General features: G+C 44.2%; 3 protein-coding genes across 8 annotated transcripts in view; 1 reads left to right on the top strand and 2 right to left on the bottom strand.

Moving 5' to 3' along the window:
* Positions 1 to 2,067, bottom strand: part of LOC105895795 (hemicentin-1) — a 72,565-nt gene extending 70,498 nt beyond the window's left edge. For 5 of the 6 annotated variants that reach the window (XR_006151630.1, XR_004163064.2, XR_006151631.1 and 2 more), the window contains exons 1-3: positions 1,872 to 2,049; positions 682 to 954; positions 83 to 421 (exon numbers count right to left, since the gene is read on the bottom strand). Coding sequence is in view for 3 of the 6 variants with exons in the window: in XM_031561790.2 (XP_031417650.1) it covers positions 83 to 421; positions 682 to 954; positions 1,872 to 1,938 (679 nt within the window). In the remaining 3 variants the exon portion in view is untranslated. Of the gene's footprint in view, positions 1 to 82; positions 422 to 681; positions 955 to 1,871 lie in introns of all 6 variants that reach the window. The other variant, XM_031561791.2, reaches the window with a different exon arrangement.
* Positions 2,068 to 4,413: 2,346 nt separating this feature from the next.
* On the top strand, positions 4,414 to 8,238 carry LOC105895796 (zinc finger protein 2-like). The gene is made up of 5 exons (XM_012822484.3): positions 4,414 to 4,725; positions 5,385 to 5,479; positions 5,850 to 5,930; positions 6,555 to 6,747; positions 7,022 to 8,238. The coding sequence occupies exons 1-5, from the start codon at positions 4,437 to 4,439 to the stop codon at positions 8,152 to 8,154; spliced, it is 1,791 nt and encodes a 596-aa protein (XP_012677938.2). The 5' UTR covers positions 4,414 to 4,436; the 3' UTR covers positions 8,155 to 8,238.
* A 1,164-nt stretch (positions 8,239 to 9,402) lies between these two features.
* eri2 (ERI1 exoribonuclease family member 2) lies at positions 9,403 to 13,366 on the bottom strand. The gene is made up of 9 exons (XM_031561938.2): positions 13,130 to 13,366; positions 12,916 to 12,983; positions 12,723 to 12,803; positions 12,510 to 12,637; positions 12,215 to 12,368; positions 11,804 to 11,904; positions 11,482 to 11,563; positions 11,209 to 11,297; positions 9,403 to 11,058 (listed from the first exon to the last, which is right to left on the bottom strand). Exons 1-9 carry the CDS (start codon positions 13,150 to 13,152, stop codon positions 9,403 to 9,405), a joined length of 2,382 nt encoding a protein of 793 aa, XP_031417798.1. The 5' UTR covers positions 13,153 to 13,366.
* Between the last annotated feature and the right edge of the window lie 29 nt (positions 13,367 to 13,395).

Below are 13,395 nucleotides of genomic sequence, written 5' to 3' on the forward strand. Positions count from 1 at the left end.
GAATGACAATTGTAAATAGCGCCGTTTGTAATGAATGTCTGTTATATTCTAAATGTATGCATTTATATTTTGAAAGACTTACAAAATACAGCTTCCAGCTGGATACTAGATCTGGTCTCAGGAATGGGCTCAGCTGTGTTCAGATCCAGTTTGGCTTCACAGTGGTAGGAGGCTTCATGGTCCTCTCTGGAAGCTGTAAGACTCAGCTTAGTTCTCACAGTGACGTCCTTAGATTGATCGCCCTCAATAGAGAACTGAGGGAAGCCTGAGCGTTTCAGCTCAGTGTCCCCTCTGGACCAGATGACAATGAGGTGGTTAGCAGGAGCAACGCTCTGAACAACACACTCCAGCCAGTACTGCTGTCCTTCAAGTAGTGCACCAGTGTGGTCTAATAAGCTAAGGATCATATTCTCTGGAATTTCTGTAGAGGTACACACATACAGACACACACACACACACACACACACACACACACACACACACACACACACAGACACACAGACACACAGACACACACACAGACACAGAACAAGTTAGCTAAAAGTGAACTATAACACAATACACACACAATAACACACACACCTAATATGGATACATTTTACATTTGTGTATACTGTAAGACAGCTTAATAAAATAGACAGCATACAGGACTCTATGGCAGCGCACAACAGATTAACTTACTGTAGATGGTGATGGGTAGATCGGTCTCGCATTGCCCGTCCTCATCAGAAGTGGTGAAGCACTTTATGCCACGCCCCAGTGCCCATTCAGTGACGCTGGGCACACTCCACACCAGCTGCTGTGTGTCGTATTCCGTTATAGCGCCCACTGTTGTCTCCCAGCCTATTATTAGTGCTTCGGATTGAGCGCTACAGTTTGCTGTGGCCAGACCTCCGTACTTCACCACCAGACTGGGGGGATCAATGACTGGCTCCTTCCCAGCGCAGGCCTGACCTGCACCCCAGAAAAAGAGGAGAACAGTGAGCATGTAAGGGTGCAGCTACGTCTGGCAGAACCAAATAGTTCATGAACCATCTCAGCAGGTTCCTTTAAGTATGAGCTCTACACCTGACTCTCCTGTCCGAGGTGGGAAATTCAAGTTTAGAAAGTGTCAGTCCTTTCGAGTTGTTTAGGTAACCATTCATGTTTTTAAATAGCACAACTTGAAAGGGCGAGTAAGGAGTGAGGTCAGCCGAGTTGGACAAAAAAATTATAATTATTGAAAAAATGATTTAATTTCTGAACCTGATTCTATCTCATCTGCAGTGACATTATTGACATACACATCAAACTTGTGGGACTAATAGATAGCCTAACTTCGGGCTAACTTCAGTCTAACTTGTGCTTGGCAACTTTTAAACGGAACTCTCAAAAGTATTCAAGAATAACTAACGGTCCTGGCACCTATAACAGGCACCTGCGCCATATCCACTTAACACAACCCATGCAAGATAAATGTTTTGGTCAAATTAATGAAATGATTGTAACATTCATCAGCAACATCTCATCAAGCTAGCTCAATGAGACTGTGTCATAAATAGCCTATTTCTAAATAAATTCACCAAAGTAACCTTTTGCAATTGGGCCTACAGTGAACACAGTTGCCTAATGATAATCGTAAGATAAAATTACAAAGGAGCATTTTAAGAGAGGCTTGTAGGCAGGAACTGGATGTAATCATTGAAGAATTTCAAGTAAGTTAATGGAAAGCTCTGCTTTAATCTGTGTTAGCACACATACACCCACACACACTTCTTGTGTTCTGCGCTTCGTGAAGTGAAACACAGATCTTCCTGCACACCAGCAAACTGAGAAAGAGAGAACAATAAGTGTTCTCTTACATTTTTTCAAGAGGAATGAAGCTTTCTTACTTGACACATAATAATCCACTGGACACAGAACAGTGACCCAGAGAAGTCCCCAAAGGAAGAAATCCATCTTGTGTTCAGAGGTCGAGACAATCAGAATGCCTAGTGGCAAGAACTGTGTGGGTTGCCAGGGACAGCCTGGTAAAACTGACTAAACCAAAATGGAAACTTGGACTCTTATCCCGCCCCCCACGCCTCAAGTCTGTGTTACATTAACACATTAGGTAGGTGTAAACCTACTTGGCAATAAATACAATTCTGATTCTGATTCTGATTCTGAAACTTGCTGAAGGATGTTTCCCCCTGATCATTTCCTGGAGATATATACATTGCACTGTCCAAAATAAATATCATAAAAACAATAGACGTTCTTAATTTTTTCAAGTGAAATAAAGCTTTCTTACTTGACTCATAAAAAGCCCACTGGACACATGAGTTTTCCAGAGAAGACCCTGAAGGTAAAATTCCATATGTGTGTTCAGAGGTCGAGACTCGCAATCAGAATGCCTGGCGATAAACTGGGTTGGTTACAAGAAACAGGAAGGAAGTCCTGCCCTTCCCAGATTATTTCCTGGAGAATTGCACACACAAACACCTCTGATGTGTGACAAAAAATGTAATCTTAATAAGATGAAATATCTCAAATCAAGGCAATATATGCTTGTTTTTTTGTCTGATAAGATATTTCTTCTTTCCAGGCATGGAATTATGTTATTTCACTTGCTTCAATCATTTAACTCCTTAATTATCTTAATTAGGTATTATAACTTGTTACTGAGATTGTATTACTGGTTCTGTGCAAGTTGATGCTTGAAACTAGTTTGATCACCACTGACAAGTACAAAACTGCTTTGTCAAAGTCAAACTCAAGATAAATTAACTTGTTTTTAGTCTGGCCACACTAGTTTTAAGATTTTTTCAAATTTCAAATTTTCCTGTTCTGTTGGCAGATCATTTAGCTTATTTTAAGTAATATATCCCCCATTTTATTACTTTTTTTGTTTGTTTTTAAAAGTAGAATTTTTGCAACTCCTAAACAAAGGTCAGGAGCCTGGATGTGTAGATCTGAAGTTTACTGCCGTCTTCCCATCCAGCAATGGAGCTGGTTCATGAAGCATCTCAGTGTCTGTCTGCGGTGCAGGCCCTCTTAAAGGCACCTACTCCTCGTTTAATCACATTATACGAGGAGTAGGTGCCTTTAAATCACCTCGGCCAGTCCAAGAGTGGCAGCTCCTGCTTTCACACTGAGTTGCTGCATGTTAACCAGATAACAAATTACTACAAAATACCCCCACAATCCCCACGGAACTATTTTATTTCACTGGTGAGTTGCACACTATCAATAGACTATACAGCGATATGAGCACAATTAACTCACTATGCAGCAAAGCCAACATTTATCCTCATTTTAATTATGTTCATTCAACCATATGCTAAGTGCTAATGCTTCCTATTACATAGTTTATTGTCTCACTAGGACACTGGATGAGCTCACAAACAGTGATTACATAGCCACTGGGGAACTCCCAGGTCAGATTCCCACAAATCACAGATACAAAAGTACAAATGGTATGATTGATAAAACATTTGGTCAGGTATACAATCAGATAGTAAAATAAGGCAGAAAAGGTCTAATCAGAACAGTGTGGACTACACTACCCAGAAGCCAATGGTTCACAGGGTTTATCAAAACACTGGGGGCAGTCCCCCCTTTGACACAGAGCACAACAAAGAGTTACAGTGCATGCAGGAAATGCACTGTACTGTTACTCCTAAGCTTCTTACTTATTATTATTCTTTTGACTAATTCCCACAATTAATTCAGCTCAAACCCCCCTCGGCCTCTGCCTCTCCCCCCACCCCGTTTCTGTCCTGCACCGGTCCCTACTGTACCCCAGACCCGTGTCTAAGCGGTCCCTCCTTTCCCCACCCTCAGACAAGCCGGTGCACCGTGGGTGTGTGGGGCTGGTCTCTGGAGCTCAGAAAACCCTGGGTAAACGGCAGGAGTGAAATGCCTTACCAGTGCTCGCAGTGTGACAAGCACTTCCCACTCATATACAGGAGGTGGGGGCCCATAGGCTAGTTAGGGGGCGAACGCTTCCTGCCGGTGCTGCTGTGATGGCTGCTGTGGTGGCAGTGGGGCGGATGTTAAAACGGATGGAGGGCTCAGCCCCAGTGCCTGTGGAGGGGCCTGTGCTGATGTATTCACTACAGGAGCCCCAAAAGTCTGATTTCACCCCTTAGCACTGTCCAGCTGTGTTTGGATCAGTTTTTTTCTGTGTCTCTGTGTCCTGCTTATCCAGTGTGTGGTGGTAATTTTCGTTATAACAACAGCCTTTAACCAGGATCGTTGAACCTTTAACATAATGTTCTACTGCTGCACATGCATTCGATGCCTCTGGCCTGAAGCTGGTCTAAAACTGCTGGCGTGGTCAACTACGTACAACTGCGGCTCTGCAGCCAAGACCTTTCTCACCACATTCTCTGTGATCGTGCACTCCCTCCCAACAGGTGGCGAAAACGCGTCATAAGGAAGTGCAAGGAAGAAATCCGCATTCACTCTCTCTAATGAGGAATCAGGTCGATGGTGCTGATACCTGTTATCACCGATACAACCAGAGATATTATTTCACTTATCTTAGAATGGTGACCACTTGTGTCGTGCCTTGTTGCCGTAAACGATCAGACAGATGTCCTCAGTTACGTTATTTCAGAATACCAGCGGTACGGACAAATGAGGGAAGCCTGACAAGAAAACTTAGTGACAGGAGAAGGGCTACATGGATAGCGAGGATAAACCGAGCAAACTTCCAACCCACGGCTGCTCATAGAGTCTGCTCTCTACACTTTGCAAAAGGTAAGGACTTCATGAAGCCAGGGTCCGTCTCCGACGGTTACCGACGTCCCTGCTTTGGTGTGGTTCGTTTGTTTTTACAGGCTAGGTGTGATACTCAGTACAGTGATTCTAATGAAGAGTTGCTGTTCGATTGCAAGATGTGCTGAAGATGCAGCCAGTCAATTTCGCTGGATAATGACAACCATTAATAAGTCATAAGAAGAACTCCAACCTGTATATTCTCGTGTCCATTCAATCTGTAACGTTATATATCTACTTAACTAAATCTAATACTTTAGGGTAGGCCTATTAATAGCCTGTCCTTTAGTATACATACTTTGAAAAACTCACACTAGCCCACAGTTGGTTAATGGTGTGAATTTAGAGAAAAGTGAACTTTAATTTTACAATTCTTACAAATATTGATTTCAGTGTCGTATACACTTTGTGTATAATAGTTACTCTGCATTGCACTCAGTCTGTTAATAAGTTCCTATCTTTTTCTTACCTGTGGTATTTAGCTAAGTTAGTAGCCTAAGTAGTCTTTTCCAGTAGAATTAACTCTGTTTTGTGCGTCCATGAAACAGAAGTAAAAGTGAATTCTGTTATCTGCTGAAGGGTTCTTTGTATATTTAGAAACGGGGGTTGCTCATAATGACAGTTATTCCATGTGTTGTCAGGTGAACCATCTCAACTCTATGATCAAGCAAATCCAGATTGGGCCCCCTCATTGAAGTTAGAAGTAACTTTGGAAGCCATCACTCATACTGACAAAGTAGGCTGTTATAAGTATCTTGCATGCTTTATTATAAATATCCAAAACTCACTTCAAACAGAAACGCAAGCTGAATTAGATGCCTGTGTGACAGGCTAGATCTGAATGTTTCTCCCTGTATAATACACCTCTGACTTAGCAGATGCAATTGGCAGCTCTTAAGCAACAATTCTTTGGAACCATGTACAACCATGGCGTTCAATGCAAATTATGTAGTTATTTTCAGGAGTTGGGCTACTTATTGTAAATATTTGTTCAAAAGCTTTTTGGACTACTTATACAATATCCATGCATTTTTTTTTTTTGCAGGTAATACTCTATTTTACACAGCTGGTATAATATTGGAATAACATTGCTATTGAATTTACAGGAAGAGGAAGTGGAACCTGAGCCTGCACCGAGTAGCCATGGTGACGAGAAGCTTCAGAGCAAACATAAGGACAACAGTCTGGTAGGTCAAGGGCAGTGAACTAAACAGTGTGCCTCCAACTCATGACAAACAAACACCACAAACAAACAAGCAAGGAAGCAAACAAATGAACATACTCAGCCTAGTAACAGGGATATAAATATTTAAAAAACCTTGTGTTTCTGGAGTTTGACTGGCTAACAATATCAAGGCCATAGGTGCAATACCCAGGGAGCTCACACACTGATAAAATATACATCCTTACAAAAAAAAGAAAAAGAAAAAAAAAACACTTTAAAAGTGAGGTCCCGTGATTCTAATCCCATTCACCTTTTTGTCAAATTCAGCACTTTGCTGCTCATGTTGTTCGTTCAGTGTTTGCACCAACAAAAAAAAACAACAACAGAAATGTTCGTACACAGTTCTGGCTCTGTGCGTGGGAAACAAACATAGTGGCTCGGACCAAGCCATAAACAATCCCAGCCAATCAACACAGTGCTTCTGGAGTGCAGAAGGGAAAGGTGCAATTTAATTGGCTGTCGAGGTCAAATATCAACACCCTTTCGCGAAAAATGAATCGTGTTACTGTTACTTTATCTGTTGAATAAATGTGCTAAATGAGTAAATGTTAATGTAGATTGACATTGTCAATATGATGTTTTGCAGAAGTGTGTGGACCCACCTACCCGGCCCCTTTCCTGTGCTTCAGAGCCCAATGGCGTTGATTCGTCAGGTTTGGGCAGGAATGGCAGAGACGAGTCATCAGAAGTCGCCTCACTGAGGGGGTTACATGTGAGGCTGGTGGACTGCCGTGACAGACTGGGACCACATGGAGTTTTGATCGTTAAAGAAGATGGAGGTGAGGGCCACCATAACTAATAATAACGATAATAATAATAATAATAATAATAATAATTTATTATCATCATCATCATCATGATAATAATACAAACTTTTATTTAATGGTGCCTTTCATGGCACTCAAGGTCACCTTTGATCACATAAGATCAATAAAAACATACAAGTCAACAATGAAACATACAGTTAGCAACAGCGCATAGCTCAGCAATGAGTTAAATCGGTAATTTAGGTAAAAAAATGCAGGTCATTGATTTATAATTTGCCTTTTCCAGGTGATGGCTCCCAGATCCGTCAGAATGGAGATGACGCCTCTGCACCTAAAGAGGGAGTGAGGAGCTCGTGTGGGAAGCTGTTTCCCAGGGCAACCGATCTTCACCATCACAAGAGAACACACACCACTGAGAAGCCTTACCAGTGCTCGCAGTGTGACAAGCACTTCTCTCTCAGGTCGAACTTTAGGAAGCACCAGAGAGTGCACAGCGGAGAGAGACCATACCGCTGCACGCAGTGTGGCGTGTCCTTCACTCAGGTGTCCAACCTGACGAGGCACAGGTATCAGCACACTGGGGAGCTGCTTAACGTCTGCACTGTGTGTGGGAAAGCTTTCGCTCGACAGGACCTTCTCAAAAAACACAACCGAGTTCATACCGGGGAGAGACCGTACGCTTGCACTCAGTGTCCAAAGTCTTTTTCGTGGGTTTCGTCGCTCAAACATCATTTGACTACCCATGTGGATCAGACTTCGAAGAACTTGCAGGGTAGCTTGTGTGTCCTCGAGGACCACCGGAGGCCCCCTGCAGGGGAAAAGCCTCATCAGTGCTCACACTGTGACAAAAGCTTTAGTGGACAATCTAGCCTCCGGGCGCATCACAGGAGACACACAGGGGAGAAGCGGTGTCTGTGCCAGTACTGCGGTAAAACGTTCAGCGGGCCGCAGTCTCTTGCCGTCCACCAGCGCACGCACACCGGAGAGAGACCGTTCAAGTGCGTGCGGTGCGGAAAAAGCTTTGCCCAGTCGTCGGTGCTGCGTAGCCACGAGCTGCGGCACACGGGCGAACGGCCTCACGTCTGTGGATCGTGCGGGCGGGCCTTCGTCCGTCGGGACTTGCTCAAGAAGCACCAGCGAGTGCACACCGGGGAGAAACCTTATCACTGCGCCATCTGCGGGAATCGCTTTGGATACCCGGCAAGTCTGAAGAAACACCTGAAGCAGGCGCACACCGTGGTGGTGGTGGAAAACCGCCGGTGCTCGCAGTGTGGGATGAGGTTCACGACAACGCGGGATTTCAGGACGCACGGGTGTGTGATGACGAAGGGCGGTTCCGTTGAGAACGCTTTCGGCGGATCGTTGCAAGAACTGGCTGAAGAGTTGGTGTTGCCTCTTATTCAGGGAAACCCCATGTGATGCACTGATGGTGAGGTGTGTTTTGTGTGGACTTGATTGATGCATTTGCACTTATGAATACAAATAAATTAATATAAAATCTCAGTGGTCCTGCATTAGTGACATTTGACAAGTCAGATGTGTTCTAATGTTGTATATACTAATCATACCTCTACATTTTGTTCTTGTAGATAGTGTTAGCTATTCTACATAGTGTTCTTGGAGCACAACAGGTAGTGCAAGGTGCTGACAACACAAAGGTCATGGGGATCAGTGGCCAGGGAACACATATACCAATTAAAATATGTATCTATTTTATAAGTCGCTTTGGTTAAAGGTTAATAAATTAGCATTTATTTACAGTGACTTTTGATAGGTGTTAGAGTGTTGCGATGCTTTGAATGCTCTATGAGTAGAAAAGCGCTACATAAATGCAGTTCATTTACCGTTTGCTGAGCCAGGACTGTTGACAAACGTAGTTGGCTCGGGCCGAGCCACGATGATTCCAGCCAGCCAGTCAACGCGTTGCTTAAGGAGCCAGAATTCGATTGGGCGTTGAGCTCAAATATCAACCACCTTTTACCAGAATTGCACACTGTACCTTTAACTCTAGAACCCTAATAGCGGCCTGCCTGAGTTTGGAGAGTGAATAATAGACTAATAATTGAATGAACCAGAACAGAGTATAGATCTTAGAGAGAAGTTTATTGTATCTTGTACCATTTAAGTTATTATTAAAAACACATTGTAGTTCATCATTTTTTTTAAAAAGTCAAAATGCATCCCAGCTATCATTCAAAAAGATAAATTAATTATGACAGATATTAAACATGATGTGTATCATAACCACAAATAGCAGCAAGACAAGAAAAGCAAACAGAGAGAATTCAGAGGCCAATAGGTGTCCAAAAAGATCAAATCACGACATGCGTTTAAAAACTTAAAAATGTTGCCTTGTGAAAGGTCACTAATAGCTTATATTAACATAATTTAAGATAATTTACAAATGATCAGACATTCAATACTCATTTTAAATAAAAATATCATATTCAAAATCATATTTACATTTGTAGTATTTGCATTCTGGAGTTCATGCAGTTCTTATTAGTGGCTTGTTTGTCTTTACAAAAATCACCTGGATAAAACTGATCACGGCCCTTGGTTTGTCCATGTATGAACGCACAACTGTACTGCTCAAACAACCGTCGTCCTGATCTAGTGGACTAATCAGGCGGTGTTGTTAAACTGCTTGGATACGGGGCGCGTTGGTCAGCGAAGCGTCTTAACCGAGGAGGGGCGTACCGTAGTTGTGGTCTTTTTGAACACACTAGGGGTCACGGACGCCAGGACCGAAGACTCCCACTTGAAGAACTCGCAGCCCTTCTTGTGCATGAGGCCCGGCCCTGACCTGCGCACGGGACAGCAGAAGAAAGCGCGTCCTTGATTCGGACCTCCGTTGCCAACGGTGAGCCGTTTCGCCCGTCTGCCGCAGCCGCACAGCGGCGACGTCACCTTACATGCGGCCCTCGACGAGGCGAGATGTGACTGGTTCACACGGGAGGACAGGACTGAAGGTGGGACAGGGAACGAGCCTCCAATGGACGTCCGTGTGCTGGTGGAGATAGAGGGCTGCGATTCAACATCACGGTAAATGGTGAAAGAGCTGCTGGGAGTTGTAGTTTTAAAAGGGCCACGCTGTGCAGTGCGGCCACAGGAGGTTTTGCTCTGATAAAGTGGACTTGGCAATACAGAGCTGCTGGAAGTTGCATTTTTATGAAGGGAGTTATATGTGGTAGAACTGCAGATAGTTGCAGTATTACGAAGTGAGTGGTTTGAGGCCAAGCTGCTAGGAACTGCAGTATGAAGAAAGATGCTATTTGTTGTAGAACTGCAGGGAGTTGTAGTTTTCTGACGAGAATGGTTTATGGCAAAGCTGCTAGGAGCTGCAGTATAAAGAAGGATGCTGTTTGTTGCAGAACTGCTGGGAGTTGTAGTTTTCTGACGAGAATGGTTTGTGGCAAAACTGCTGGGAGTTGTAGTTTTACAAAGGGAATAATTTATAGCAGAACAGCTGGGAATTACAGGCTTAAGAATAGAGCTGTGTGTGGCAGAGCCACTGGGAGTTGTAGTTTTATGAACGAAGGGGCGTAAAAGTGATCTGTAATCGTCACCAATAGAGACCGGTCTAGGCTTTTTGAAGCAGGCATCACCGTTTGTTGCCTGCGGGGGATTTTTAACAGCAGGTATCCTGTTGGCAGAGGTCTGTTTTGTCAGTTTTTTTGAGTCTGCAGGAGCAAGAGAGAGGCAAGACGAAGAAACAAACGGCGACACAATCTTCCCAGGCCCCTCCCAGCGAGCACTGCTATTGGCCGTGACCCCTGGACCACACCCATTGCCGTCGCTCTGCCCTTCCTCCACCTCCTCCAGCATCACGTCATCGTAGGAACCCAGCTCATCAGTTTCGGTCAGTATCACACCGTCGGTCCAGTCCACCTCCGAGGTCTCGAGGTCAAAGTTGAGCTGTTTGGGCAGCAGGTCCGTGTGCGAGCTCACGGTGGTGGACACCAGAACCAGGCCCATGGCCTGAGGCGAAGGACTAGATCCAGAGAGGAGGCTGGGTTGTCTCCTCATCGACCCGATCAAACCACCCCCGTACAGGCACGAGGATAAGCCATTAAGAACCGTCTTTGGAGTCACCAGGCTCTGATATTGGCAGGCCTCTGTGTTTTTGTTGATGTTCACATTATTAGGAGTCGTGTCAGACGTGGAACCTGGGAATGCCTTGGCAGTGCATTGTGGGTGTGTGCTCTCGGAGCGTCGCTTGTTGGCTCCGTCTTGCGTCTTGGTCTTACCGTGCTCACGCTGGTTGCTGGAATCACTTTTGACGGGACCGTTTGGAAACAAGGGCTTGGCCTTCAGCGGCACCTGTGTGTAATAAAAGCAGAAACAAATTTGGATTAGGGGAGGAAAAAAAAAGTATAGAAAAAGATAAAACAATCAATCAATCACAGGATGTCCGTTCACCTTCAAGGGTCATTGGGGGGAGGACGGCAGACCGGCGAGAAACCCACTCACCCGATCCAGAGACTTAGTGATCTTCATGAAGCAGCCGTCGGTCATCATTCTCCAGGCCAGCCGGGCAGTATTGCGAGCGTCATCCAAACCTTCAAAACAAACGCAAACACAAAATGGAGGCCCAACTTCAACTGAAATATTACATTATAAAACACTGCTGACATGAACTAATAGCAATCGAAATAGTACCAGAAGCTTATTACATAGTATTAACTACAGTTGGCATGAACTTTAGGCAAGCTATTAGGAAATTACATTTGTTTGCATACATACCCGAATGCTCTCGTCCGGAGAACTCTATGCCCAGATCTTGCAACGCTCCATTCAGTCCCTTAGGTTTTCTGTTGTAAAACAACTGCAGAGGGCAAAACAACTACGATTAACCAAACCTCTAAACGTCGCTACACGTGTAACTGAGATACAGTTAACGTGTAATTCATAGGAGAATACTCATAGGCAATAATTGACATGGCAACGCAGAGATCAGGGTTTTCCCAAAGGGCCCTTCAATTGCATGTCCCCTCCTCCTCCTCTCCCCCCCCAACCCTAAGGCATACTGACAGAATGTGGGAATGATCATTCGGCTGGCATGTACCTTGTAGGTGGCCCGCAAGTCGATCCAGCTGTTCAGTGCCGGCGGTTTGTGGATCTGCTTCCGTTTGCACTCATACAGGAGACACACTCCCAGGTCCCAGTCTACGTAGACAGGAGCGACAACATCAAACAGATCTCTTCAAATCCACGATCCAAACTTATATTATAGCAGAGGTGATTGTGTGAGAGAATATTTTCATTCAGTCATTTGGCAGATGTGACCAAAACCAAGCGACTCACAAGGTAGAAGAAGAGGTAAAATACTAGCAAATAGGCAATTAAGAAAAAATAAACACTGAAAGCAAACTGCCATTAGAAATAAGTCTAGGTTTCATAGGACTTAAGTTGGGAAATTCATAAGCGAGCAAAAGAAGCCAAGCACTAGTCGTGTCTTCAGCTGTGTAGTAATTACCTGACCAGGTGACGAAGGCACAGGGACCACCAGGAAGGAGGGGTGTTTTGTCTTCCTTCACAAACACCAGCCCTCTCTCCTGCTGCAGCGAGTGGAGCCATCGTGTGAAGCGGGACAGGCAGATAGACAGAGGCACTCCAGCTTCCACCTGCGTCTACGGAGCACAGGAGAGAGACCGGAGAAATTAGGAAATGCAGTAGCAAATCATTTCTGCACTTAAGTTAGTGTGTGTATTAGGTGACTATGTTAAATGCGTAAAATCCATTACATAGTTAAAGAACCAGCAGCAAATTACCTGGGAGATTCCTGTGAGCTCCGTGCAAAACTCGGAGAGGATAGGGTGTTCCTGTGGCTGCACATACGTGTGGAATTCAGACTCTACCGCTCCGGTGGAGGTGTTTAGTAAAACCGCTGGGAATTCGACTAGCACAGACAACACGTTGTAATACATTTTCTTATCAAGGGAAAAGACAGGTAAGTTATTTAATATGTCTTGATAAAGACCTACTTATTTCTTGTCCGTAGTTTTTCTTCTCTTTCCAGCAGGTGGACTCAAAGTCGATTACTATTAGGTGGGAAAAATACTGTTCTGTAAAGACAAACGTTGAAATAGCTCATTGATTGGATGCCAGCAGATCCAACTTTTAACAATACCATGCTGTGGCATGTGGCTAACGTTATACCATTAGCAGACAACTTACTTCTACCTGGTCGTCTTGTTTGGCCAGGTTCTTTAGTCTGACTCCGGCGTCTTATTATCCCAAGTTCCCTGAGAGAAAGGGTATTAGATTAATCAAAACACGGGTAGCCTAACACGTTAAGATAGATAACTTTCGCGTTTACATAAAACCGTTAAACTGATTGCTAGTTGATGTGTTGTTATCGCTAGTTAAGTTGCAAAACAAGTGAACCCACCTGGCCAGTTTCTTTGTCGACATCCCTCAGGTCGATAAATGTTGCCTAAGGTTGAAGGCAGTTGAACGTTTTTTTTAAACTGAGGTTTAACGTTTATTCACCATGTAACAGTTTTATATGTTTCCGTAATATCCTGGAGGGGTCTTAAAGGACGTGCATTGAAACAACAATGCTTCGCGGTGAATTTTCAAATACAGCAGCGCACAAGCGTCATATCCGTCATTCTGCGTTGATTACCCTGGTCTTTAAGGTGAACTAATCGGCAC

This window comes from Clupea harengus, chromosome 24, assembly GCF_900700415.2.
Source record: "Clupea harengus chromosome 24, Ch_v2.0.2, whole genome shotgun sequence".
Lineage (NCBI taxonomy): Eukaryota > Metazoa > Chordata > Actinopteri > Clupeiformes > Clupeidae > Clupea > Clupea harengus.